General features: G+C 46.0%; 1 protein-coding gene across 1 annotated transcript in view; it reads right to left on the bottom strand.

Moving 5' to 3' along the window:
• LOC109527079 (amyloid beta A4 precursor protein-binding family A member 1-like) overlaps positions 1-10,125 on the bottom strand; it is a 27,906-nt gene extending 17,781 nt beyond the window's left edge. Inside the window, exons 1-11 of the mRNA XM_019888770.1 lie at positions 9,582-10,125; positions 4,806-6,647; positions 4,409-4,657; positions 4,277-4,316; positions 3,543-3,688; positions 3,375-3,407; positions 2,818-2,904; positions 2,460-2,660; positions 2,053-2,232; positions 1,562-1,774; positions 1,362-1,481 (exon numbers count right to left, since the gene is read on the bottom strand). Of these exons, the coding sequence (XP_019744329.1) occupies positions 1,362-1,481; positions 1,562-1,774; positions 2,053-2,232; positions 2,460-2,660; positions 2,818-2,904; positions 3,375-3,407; positions 3,543-3,688; positions 4,277-4,316; positions 4,409-4,657; positions 4,806-6,590 (3,054 nt within the window). The 5' untranslated portion in view covers positions 6,591-6,647; positions 9,582-10,125. The remainder of the gene's footprint in view (positions 1-1,361; positions 1,482-1,561; positions 1,775-2,052; positions 2,233-2,459; positions 2,661-2,817; positions 2,905-3,374; positions 3,408-3,542; positions 3,689-4,276; positions 4,317-4,408; positions 4,658-4,805; positions 6,648-9,581) is intronic.
• Positions 10,126-12,281: the final 2,156 nt, after the last annotated feature.

The following is a 12,281-nucleotide window of genomic DNA, read 5'->3' on the forward strand; positions in this document are numbered from 1 at the left end:
GCACGAAAAAAACTACATAGTATAGTAAGGCGTTTTTAGCCGAAAAAAACGACTTAGTATAGTAAGGCGTTTTTAGACCAAAAAAACGACATCGTATTGTAAGGCGTTTTTGGCACGAAAAAAACGACATAGTATAGTAAGGCATTTATAGCCGAAAAAAACGACATAGTAAATGAAGGCGTTTTTAGCTGAAAAAAACGACATAGTACATGTAGTAAGTCGTTTTTGGCACGAAAAAAACGACATCGTATAGTAAGGCGTTTTTGGCGCGAAAAAAACAACATAGTATAGTAAGGCGTTTTTAGCTGAAAAAAACGACATAGTACATGTAGTAAGTCGTTTTTGGCACGAAAAAAACGACATCGTATAGTAAGGCGTTTTTGGCGCGAAAAAAACAACATAGTATAGTAAGGCGTTTTTAGCTGAAAAAAACGACATAGTACATGTAGTAAGTCGTTTTTGGCACGAAAAAAACGACATCGTATAGTAAGGCGTTTTTGGCGCGAAAAAAACAACATAGTATCGTATGCCGTTTTGGCACGAAAAAAAAACGACATAGTATAGTAAGGCGTTTTTAGCGCGAAAAAAACGACATAGTATAAAAAAAATAAGGCGTTTTTAGCTGAAAAAAACGACCATGTATAGTAAGGCGTTTTTAGATGAGAAAAACGACCATGTATAGTAACGCGTTTTTAGCCCAAAAAAAACACCATGTATAGAAAGGCGTTTTTAGCCGAAAAAAACCACCATGTATAGTAAGGCGTTTTTCGCCGAAAAAAAACACCATGTGTAGTAAGGCGTTTTTAGCTGAAAAAAAACCACCATGTATAGTAAGGCGTTTTTACCGAAAAAAACCCCGGGTGTTCGGGGTTAGGGTTAGGGTTGGGGGTCGAAGATTAGCGATTCGGGTTTGGGGTTGGGGTTGGGGTTGGGGGGATTAGGGTGTTAGGTTGAGGTTTTGGGTTCGGGTTAAGGTTAAATTTTAGGGGTTAGGGTTGGGGTTCGGGTGTTGGGGTTGTGATTTAGGGTTTTGAGTTCGGGAGTTCGTGTTTGGGGTTAGGAGTTAGGGTTAAGAGTTAGAGGCGCAATGAGTGCTCACCTCGGCTGAGGCACCGATCTCCCCGGCTGGAGCTGGCACACTCTGAAATTTTTGCTGCCAAATTTAGCATGATATAAGCCCTTTACTATTACTCCAAATAAAGTGAAACTTGAAGGTTTAGATTTGAGACTCACTTTGACCTACTTGTGTCTCCCGCCTGTACTTTGAAGCTTAATAATACGATCCCAAACATTCTGGTTCTACAAGAAGGCAATTGTTTCTGCACCAGAAACAAACGTTTACTCTCTGGCGAAATACTCACAATGCCATTCTGGACACTAAAACCCAGTTGATATCTGAGGTCCGGCCTGCGAATGAGCACCATGGTAACGGGCGGACACCGAACAATGTTCATCTTGATCCTGCACTGAGATTTCAGCCCCTGAAGGAAGATTGAATTGGATTAGTCAATAGAAAAGACGACTTTTGAAGAGTCCGAGAAATCGCAGTTGGCCAACATACCTTGATGATGCTCTGGCAGGTGCTGAGAGGTAAACCCACTAGGCTGGTACCGTTAATAGTCATGATCTGGTCGCCGATGTTGAGTCGACCGGACTTCTCTGCAGGGCCTGCGTGCATCATACTGGCGATGATGACGGTAGGGAGGATGGACCCCCAGCCAGATTCCACTATCACCACACCCAGGATCTCCCCCTTCTGCTTCTCAATGTAAACCTGAGGGCAAGACATCTGACCTTTAATTTAATTAGGATGTAAATGTTTTTCATTTTTCTTCAAATCGTTTTATTGTATCTCTCTCGTCTATTTCAACACCGCTGCTTTTCCGCTGAAAGGGAATGGACAGGTACAAAAGCTTTTTGGCTCACGTTTCATTTATTCCTGTGATTGTAAAGCTAAATCTCTCCAGGGACGTGTTGATCTGAAAACGTTCAAGGAACCCAACACAGCATCAGTGTCAACAGCACTCGGCTGCCACCTGCTGGTTCACTTACGTCTCTACAGTTCTCAGACTTGGAGAAGTGGATGAGGTCATCATTGTACATGTCCTGAGTGTTGAGTAGGTCGCTGTACTCCCTCTGACTCAGATCCTCGGGGTCGATGCCATTGGCCCTGAGGAACTCCTGATAGGCCACACTGAAGGACTGTCCGATGGACTGAGCAATAAGTTGGGCCTGAGGAAGAGACGAAGACATGTTCATCTTGAGAACAAAAAAAAAAAAAAAACACCACTCATGCTGATCAATATAAGTAGTACGGGTATTCTTATACTTAAGTTTTATTCCCAGCGCTTCTCAACGGTCTATTGTTTTTAACACAATCACAGCTTGAAAAAGCCATGCATCCAAACTTTTCCAACTCTTTTGTGACGATGGCTCGAAATAGCCAAGCGATGACTCACATCTTCAGACTCAAAGACGTGACAGATCATCCTGTAGAGCCGTCTGTCATCATTGGACATGGTGGTTTGCTCGGCGGCGTGCTCCAAGTTTTCCTGCATGCTGCGGGACCGGACCATCTTGCCCCGGGCCATCAGGACCACCATGTTGCCAATGTCGGCAATGTAGGAGATGGTCCTCAACGGCAAATCCATTAAAGACTCCTGGTGGCCCACAATAAAGGATGTTCAGAGAAAGTTAAAATAAAAAGTTGCCAAGTGCTATGATCACACGTTTGCTCCTTCTGGGCACTTTTAAAGTGCAACACAAACGCATCATCACATTTCCTTTTCAAGGATACGGTGTGTCCAGTATCTCTACCTGAGTATCTGCATTGAGGACTTTGATTCTTTGCGTGGACATGAAAAGATCCACTTCAGCAGTACATGGAGTCTCACTGTCAGGGCTCTACAGAAATGTCAACATGGACAAGAACAGATTAAAAACGGAAAAAAATGGAGAGAAAAAAAAATGATTCAAGTATTCAGTTAAAATGAAGAGGAAACTGTAAAATCAGAATTAGCTCCATGTGACCCTCCAGAACCAAACAGAGAGATAGATCACTTACGTCAAATTTAAGAAGGTGAGATATGTACATTTTCTGAAAGGCCATTAAAAATGATTTTCAAGTGATGCATGGACTGAGGAAACTGGGTCATATTTGGTGAAAATATGCCCATTTAAAGATTGGGAATGATGTTGCCCGAGAATAGTCAATCCTTTTCTGGGCTCCAGCTCAAAACATGGCCGTGCGACTTCCGATTGGTTGAGTCACATATGAGCTGATGTTTACCTTTCATAAGACTTCCAACCAAGACTTCCATTCAAATCAATCCCCTCCCCCCCCAAAAAAAATGATGAGATGAGAGATAACTTACTTTCTTCTTGTTCTTTGCCTGCTTCTGAGCTGCCTGCAGAGAGACAAAGCATAACTCATGAATCGATAGTAACATTTTTTTTCTAAGAGGCAGGGGTGTGCTGCTGCAAAAGCTCAATGTCCCACTGTACAAAACAAATGAATCATCACAACCATTCAGTGTCCTTACCCGCACTCTGTTCATGGCTTCTTGTGCCTGTTGCATGCGGGCGCTCTTTGTGGGTGTCCTCTCTGACAGCAGGTGCGTGCATCCCAAGTAAGTTGCGGCAAAGATGATGCCGTCAATAAGGTCATCAGGGTCACATGGTCCAGGGACTACACATGTGAAATGTACTCATTAGGCACAAAAATGCATTTATACTTAGAAAAGTAATGGGACATTTGAACTCACAGGCTGTAATTTTGTGCCCAGCACAAGTCTAGCACAAGGCGCAGTCTATCTGTACCCGTGGGGGGAGTTTTCTTTCCTTTGGTATTTTCTTAAACTTTGCACAGGTGGAATTGGCCATAACGGGGCAATTGCGCCATTGCGCGCCATTGTGGGATGAAACGTAGCCGAGTCATAGTGGCATACCTCATTTGCATTAAAATCAGGGTGGTCGGAGCGCATGCCGTGCTTGACATTGCGGAAACAGACGTAGACACGCCTGGGTCTGGGCATGAGATTGGCGAACGCAAAGTGCAATGATACAGGTAAACTGCAAGATCTCCCCTTGCGGATGATGTCATCGGCCGCCCATGTGACATGGGTAATGGAGATCACCTTGCACCAACCTTTTGGAAACTTAGAGCTATTTCCTGGGTTTTAATTAATGTGAAGAGCTACCAGTTTGATAAATAATGAACTTGGTCATATTACCTTTAAATGTTATTATTAATTTGATTCATTCATACTCTACTCACCATCCACAAATGTGGGAAATTGAGGAAGAGATCTGCGAATCTATACAAAAAAAAAGCACAACAATCTTACATCATGAACTGAAATATTTCACGTGAGGACTTTTTTGTCTTTGGATGATTTACTGACGTCACCTCTTGTCCAGGCGGCTGCTGAACCTGTTGTCGTGGCTGCTGAGCTAGATGCTGTTGATTCTGTTGGTGATGTTGCTGTTGCTGTGGTTGATTAGGCTGCACGCATTCTCTCTGATGCGACTGGCGGCCTTGGGGCTGATGCTCGCGATATTGTTGGGAGTGGCCTGCTCTGGAGGACTTGACATTCAGCGGACTGCCAGACTCCTGATCTGACACTGAGGCATGCTGGGATGGAGACCTGGACACTGACTGGGAGGGGGACGAAGGAGAACAATGTGGAAGGAAACGAAAGGAAGAAATCAAACGTGTACGTCCGAATAAACGCTCCCTTTAATGAATCAAAGGCCTTGGTGAATGACGAAGCAAATTTGTTGTAGAAATGTGGGGTTAAACTTACATGGCCCGGCATCATCTGCAGTGGGTCGACTTCCTCTGTCGGGCTAATCTCCTGTCTCATTACCCAAATGGGTTCCACGGGCTGGTCAGGTGTGTAGGGGGACCGTATCGTCTTGGTCTTAACCTCCTCAATGGCCTCCCGAATGTCTTTTATTACTAGGCTGATGGCGTCTCCCGGGATCTTTGTACCTTCTTCGGCTGAGACGCCAACCTCATCTTTGGTCTCTCTCGTGCTGCCCAGCGAAGACGATGGATGTTTCGTCTGTGTATCTGCTGGCCTCAAGCTTTTCTGAATGGGGCTTTGTGTAGCACTGCCCCCCTCTCCGTCAGATTGACCGTCATAGTGGTGCAGCCGGCAGCCGACAGAGCTGTCCACTTGGGAGGGACGGGAACTTCGGTCTTTGCCCCGCCTTGGTGCATGATGGGAGCCCTTGATAGGGGAGGATTTTTGGACATTCTCCTGTCTATGGCTGGTAAATGGCTCACGGTGGGACCCCTGCTGGGCCTCGTATGGCTCAGACTTCTGACGAGACTGCATGCGAGCTTCTCGGCGTGCTTCAGAGTAGGAGGTCTTAAGGGGTTCCGGAAAACATTTGGGATGAGATTTTGTCTCTGAATTTTCAACCGGCTCCACGTAAGACTTTTGGTGGGACTCTGTATAAAAGTCTGCATAGGTTTTGGGGTAGTATTCCAGGGGCGATTCAGAGCATTCGTCGTCATCTTCAGGCAGAGCGTCATTGTCGGGCAAAGGGCTCATACTGGCTTCCTCGGCGAAGTGGTCCAGCTGTGGGAAAAGCGGTGCATCAGGAGATGATGGCGGAGTTGGGGACTGGAGCGGCGGTGGGCTATGGAGAGGTCCGTCGTTACTGAGTGAGGCGGCGCTTTCTGTGTCTGAGCAGAGATCAGTGATTTCACTCCCCTGAGCTTCAACATCGAGAACTCCCCCATCCATCTCGTCCTCCTGATTTTCCACCGCCTTGTCGACACATAGCTCTCTTCCATCTTGAACTGCCTGTAGGTTGTCATAGGTGCAGCGGGAGAGATCTGTGCTGGGGTGCTGATCTGCACCATTCTCCGCAGGTCCTGCTTCCTCATTCTCCTTAACTTCTTTCCCACAGACCGCAGCACTTTCTTGGAGGTCTGGGTTGAAGTCAAGACGTATTGGTCCTGGTGAGAGGTGAGTTGGGGTGACCACAGCAACAGGAGTCTGGTGGTGAGATCCTCTGTCCTGTGATTGCTCCTTTGAAAGACCATCTGTCGTGTTTTGCTGCACTGTCATTTCCGTCTGACCTTCTCGGTGGTCTGAAACCGATAAGGATTCCTGCATCTCCTTGACCGGTGGCCTCTGTCTTTGACCTTTGAGCCTCGGATTCGGGTCACCGCAACGGCGGTAACGCGTGACAGCGGGCCGAAGCTGCTGGACAGGACGGGGTTCCGTGTTTTGACTTTCGCGACAGAGAACATCCTCTGCGTTTGGGCCAGAGAAATTGGTCTGACTTTGGCCTTGAACGGATGGTGGACGCCGGCGTTGCCGTTGTGGACCACCACGACCTGCAGGTGGGTGGTGATGATAAGGAGGTTGAAGATGGTGGTGGTGATGATGATGATGATGATCTGGATTCAACTCTCCATCTTGACTGAGCATCTGACATGGCCTCCAGGGTCGACGTACAGAAGGTTCTCCAGGCACCGACCCATTATTGTGCCTCGCCCTCCGCAAAGCGGAGGCACCAGGGCTTTCCTCCTCCACGTCCCCACTCCCCTCTTCCGGGTATTTGTGGCTCATTTTACTGGGGTAATTTGACTCCAATTCTTAAAACATAGTCCTTTCACCTACGTGAACAGACACAGAGACCAAAAACAATATCAACAAATGATCACACAAATCCTCGGAAAGGTTGGAAAGTGACTGTTACAAATTTTTAAAAAAAATTAGTCCAACAATCGTGCAATGTAATTTAGTAAGTAAGAGACATTTTTCTTTCCTGCCAGCTTAGATCAATCACATCAATCATGCCCGACTAATATCAGGAAAAATAAATCCCCCGGGACTGGTTTGGTTAGCGGGTGCACTTTCATCCACTTTCACGCAGCCACTGAGCAGCTGGCAGAACGAAAGGAGACCAAAGGTCAAAGAGGAGTCAGGGTGGGAAGACAAAAAAGGGATATTTTGCTGATGCTGGATAAGAACTGACACAGGGCGATGGGTAGGCCGGTGATCTGACTAATAAGTGTCCTGGGAGTTACAGGGCCAGTTGTGATGCTGATTAAATATGATGAGGCTATCAGGGTATCCATCCTGTGGTAGCCTGTGCTGCCTATTTTGCTGAGAGAGGACGACGGTACATTCAAAACAGAATTTTACGGATTACGGAAAAGGACAAAATGTGCAGACTGATAACTCGCTAACACCACGAACCCGGGCCGAAGGTTAATCAAGTCCCCAAAGTTGACATCTTCTAATCTGACCGCAAACCCCAACTGGCAGGGTGGACTGAGAAGCTGCCGGATGATCCTCTCTGCACCGAGTTTGCGTGGGTAGACGCCAGGCACCTTGGAGAGACGCTCAGCAAGGCGGGCTTGGCCCAGCCGCAGATGGCCCAGCTGAGCGGCGGTACATCTGCGGGGCCTTGAACAGAGCGCTAGACTTCCATCTGTCAGGGCGCAGTGAAAGCCGCAGGGTTGGGGATTTGCTTACCCATTAACTCACTAATCCGCTCCTGACAAACACCCACTGACAACGGCGCACGTGCTATTTGGGCATAGAAAGGACCTGGAGTTAGCTATCACACACACACAGTGTCGATAACAGGATCATATTTACGTTTGGAGACACAAGTCGGCTTTCATGTCACTCCCCCCAACAAGCAAATAAGTGACAGAAATGTGGACTCAATTAAATCATGAGCGGTTGTGTGACAAAGGCGATCTGAAGTGAATCTGTATGAAGTGAAATTCGACAAAAGGCTGAAACTGGAATTCATAACCTCATGTTTAAGTCCTTGTGGATTTCTATTGACTTAATTACCAAGATACATACAGTACTGATACAGTTAACGGGAGTGCAAAATATATCTCTGCTTGGTAATTTACAGAGTTAAAAAACAAATTGTGATTGGAGTCAGCGGTTGGTTACAGTCTGATCCTCGGGGTAGGGTCCTGGCGAGCATCAAAGTTGCCTCACCCCTCATTAGTGCCTATCTGTAAGTCCTTAAGTGAGGCGAAGGCACAATTTGACATTCAGAATTTCCGAATGACTGGCGCGGCACTAACCGTGTGTTTGTTATGCAATAGCAAGAAAAAAGTGGATGCACAAAAAGACATCAAGTATTACGCAAGTGATATCTGCCTTGTCTGATTGTGCAATGACCCACATCATCGGAAGTTGCACCCAAAGCCGGAATGAAATACTGTAGTGCACTAACCTGAACATTATGGGGGTTTTGTGACAACCTAAGTACCCAGATGCCTGTCGCGCAAAATGAATTTGCAGGGAGAAGAACTGAACTCGTATTTGGAAAAAGGAATGTGAAAATATATACAACTTGATTCACACCGAGGAGCAAAGCTAGTTTCAGAAAAACGGAAATACATTTCAGAATTCGAATTTCAGTTTCAAGTTGGCCTTCAATTCCAAACTATGATACATTCAAATTGCAATTGTAGAATGCAGAGTCAGTTTTTCAATGCACTGATTCCAATGAAGCAATACAAATTCAATTTATGTCATTCAAATTCAGTTTTTCAACGCAATTCCAATCCAAATATAAATTATTCAAATTCTGGTTCTGGTGGCACAAATCTCAGCCCATGGAAAACACAGCAAGAGGCTTGAATCCTGAATCTTAGAACTCCAAGACAGAATTGCCAGCCACAACTGCACTGTCCAGTCGCTGGCCCAATTGCTATCCATTCCATTTTCCAAACCACCAATCCTCATTATGATTGCAGGTGGTCCAATAGAGGGTATGAATGAATATATGTGTGTGTGTGTGTGTGTGTGTGTGTGTGTGTGTGTGTGTGTGTGAAGACACACACACACACACACACACACACACGCACATACATAGGCCTACTTAGTGTAGTATTTCTCGTCAGTCATGGATGAGTTTTAATTTGCTGTATGCTCACTCATGTGGATATCTTTATCTTTACCTTTTAATAATTGAGTGCATCATTCCTCGTCCTACCCTCCCTCTGCCTCTCTCTCTCACACACACACACACACACACACACACACACACACACGCACACACACACACACACACACACACACACACGCACACAAGAACACACACGCAGAGTCATGTTTCGTGCACCGCATTTCCACAATAGCAACTCCATAGCTCCAAAATCCACGAAAGACACGGAATGGAAGATGTCAACCTGTCGAATGCTCGAATCCTTTGCCATTGCCTTGAGGATTCTCTGACGTGAGCGGGGCTCACCTAAAGCCATTTATTTGGCAGCACGATGAGAACGAAGGAGCAGCTGGCCATTAAAAAAAAAAAAGAAAGAAACAAGACAGCGTCTCTCAAACATAATAATGTCGTGTCATGAGACGCGCTGCAAAATAACAGGAGGGGATCGTTCCCCGACGCACGAAGCATCATTCATCTCGGTGAAACGGTGTATTCAAATATTATGTAAGGGAGGAACAATCTGTCACCTGTCTCGATGCGCCTCCAGACGCTTCCATCCGGGCAGGTGTCGTAAAAACAAGGCCTCGCATCAACATTCACACGCGCAACAGAAAACGCGGTCGGTCATCGCGTTACCTGCGTGTCAGCGGAGGAGAGGTCCGGCTCCGGCCGTCTGCATCCCCGCCGCCTCCTCCCGGACGGTGCCCGCTCGCTCCTTCAGCTCGCTGCGGTTCGGTTCGATCGTCCAGACGACGACAAGTTGTCGCGCTAACTCGGAGAGCGAAGCTCCTCCCCCTGCGCGGTGACATCACAGCGGATTAGGGATGCACAAAGCGCCTTTTACAAGCGCTGCGGATGCTGACATGCTTCGTTGCGGTCGGGAGAGGCCGACCGAGAGGATGGCTTTGTCGTCATCGCCGTCCACGTCATCATTATCATCATCATCATCATCATTATCCTCGTCATCGTGGAAGTTTACATGTAGGCCGTCATCACGATGCACCCTCAAAGGGCTTCGTCTTCATCAACAGCGGCCTGCAGTGGAAGATTTGATCTAGTCGCGTGTCAGGTGAACACCTCCTCAATGTCACCGCAGGTTGACAGCGGGGGCGCTAGAACCTGCGCTTCGGCCACTAAATTGGCCTTGCTGCATGGCTGGCACAACCACTCACACTTAAGTGAAGTATTTTGAACTCAAGTCAAGTGATTAGAAGTGCAGATACATGTGTAAAAGGTCTCTTGTGAAAGAAAAAGAACTTAAAGGGGAAGTCAATTTTAAAAAATGGTCTTTAAAATACGGCGGGCCCGTGGTTTGTGTTTGGTGCTCATCCGTTTCTGAACTATATCGGTCTGTTAATTGGAGGCCTTGACTTTGTGCACTTCATGGGTGCTTTATGGAACTCAGTCTATTTATTTGTGCGAGTTTATCGAGCACATCTGTCACATCGGATAGGGCGGCCGCGCTGACATATCGCAACGACAAAACAAAAAGCGCTCAAAGAGGCATTGATGCATACAAAGCATCGTAAAAAAACATTTGCTCCGTTTTCATACGCCACGAACGTCCTAGACGAGAGCTCGTCAATTAGCGCCGCAGTATTCCCAATAGGTACACACCAAGTAAATTTGCATCAACATATTGGCTCACACATGAGGCCAAAGAAGGTTCAGCGCACCGTATTGATCAAATTATGTAACGTGATAAGTCTCGTGTGTATTTTCATTAGTTTGGAGAAATGGGGCTTCGGCCGACTGGCTGTGTGTTTCCAGAGAAAAGGGCGGAGGCTCCGAGAGGATTGGGCCTTGACGCGCTGTGTCATAAATCTCCCTCATTGAACATTTCATTGCGGTGTCATCATGCAAACACGAAGCTCTCGTGTCGTGAAAATTACACAGCCTGCCTGTCTTAAGTTATTTTCTGGCATTGTGCTGTCAAGGCAAGTTCGAGGTGAAACCAGTTCAGATCACTCATCTCGGAATGCACTCTTTTTAATTTGTCAGAAGAATTAAAAAAAAAAAAAAAAAAAGATAAATGTTACTCTTTGGGTACACTTAACCCGACTTGCTGCAATTTCCTTTGAAATGATGAGTGTGAGTCATTTTGTCTTTATGAACCAGCAAGGAATGAATCACGTTCTCCAAAAAGGAACTGTCAGATCTTTTGGAGCCGATTGGTGGATGAGTCATCCCCGCATCTATTGGAAATTGGAATTCAAATTGGTATAATTAATGATAACTAAAAAAAGGGTGGGAATCGACCGGAGAAATCATGTACGAGGACAGAAACTGATGCCAAACCGCGGCCTGTTTTTCCAAGCCAAAAACATTCATGGGCATGAGCTTTTTTTTTTTCGTTTTTTTAATGCAATAATTTGCGCTTTTACTTATTGAAGCATTTCACCTTTTTCAATTTAAATGTTACATGTTAAATCCAGACGCAGTGTAAGCACAGCTACCTCCAATAATAAAACGGTTGCATCTCAGAATTGGGATGTGCAATAACAATGTACATCAATTAAAATTGGAATAATAATGGCAAATGTAGCACAACGGTTGGCAGCATCTCTGAAGGCAGGACCTTCGATTTTAGGGGGGAGAAAGACAAAGTGGCTCTGAATACAAATTGGATCGACGATGATGAGAGAGAAGCTGGCTGCATCTCGCATAATCTCTTTTAGTCGAGGCCTATCGCAGCTTAAAACGTGATTTAGGTCAAACCTAAACCAACTCTTCAAATTGCGTCATCAAATTGGAAGGCTTTCGTCTGCTTCAAGTCAATTTAGGATCAAAATCCAAAGTCAACTCCGTGACCGTTTCATTTCTTAGTGCCGCCATTCATTTGAGGTCTTCTTCTAAAACCAGTTTTGAGTCGGATGGAGTCGTCGCGTGTCCTGCTGTTGGACAAGCGCCATCGCAAATGGACAGATGGATGCACTGCCAGCAGCAGAACAGATTTTTCCTCGAGGGGCAACAAAAGCACCAAACAGGCTGTGGTGATTAAAATCATTTTTTTTTTTCTTCCCAAATGGAATGGAAGTTACACACGTAATTCGCCGTTTTGTGAAAGCATGTTTGAACTTTTCTCTGTTTAGAATGACAAGTGCCGGTGGATAAGTTACCCAAACTTGTCTCAACTGGTCCGTGACGTGACACAAAAAAAGGTTGGTGACCACTCTGCTGCATAGGCTGAAAGTTGCACTCGCATGAATAAATCTCACGGGCTTACTCTGCCTTTTTTCTTGCCATCCTCACAACCTTCCCCTGCGTCCTCCATCATTTGTTTCCATCCATCCATTCACACGCTCTCTCTCTCTCTCCCTCTCTCTCTCTCTCTC

Source organism: Hippocampus comes, unplaced genomic scaffold (assembly GCF_001891065.2).
Source record: "Hippocampus comes isolate QL1 unplaced genomic scaffold, H_comes_QL1_v1.1 scaffold347, whole genome shotgun sequence".
Classification (NCBI taxonomy): Eukaryota; Metazoa; Chordata; class Actinopteri; order Syngnathiformes; family Syngnathidae; genus Hippocampus; species Hippocampus comes.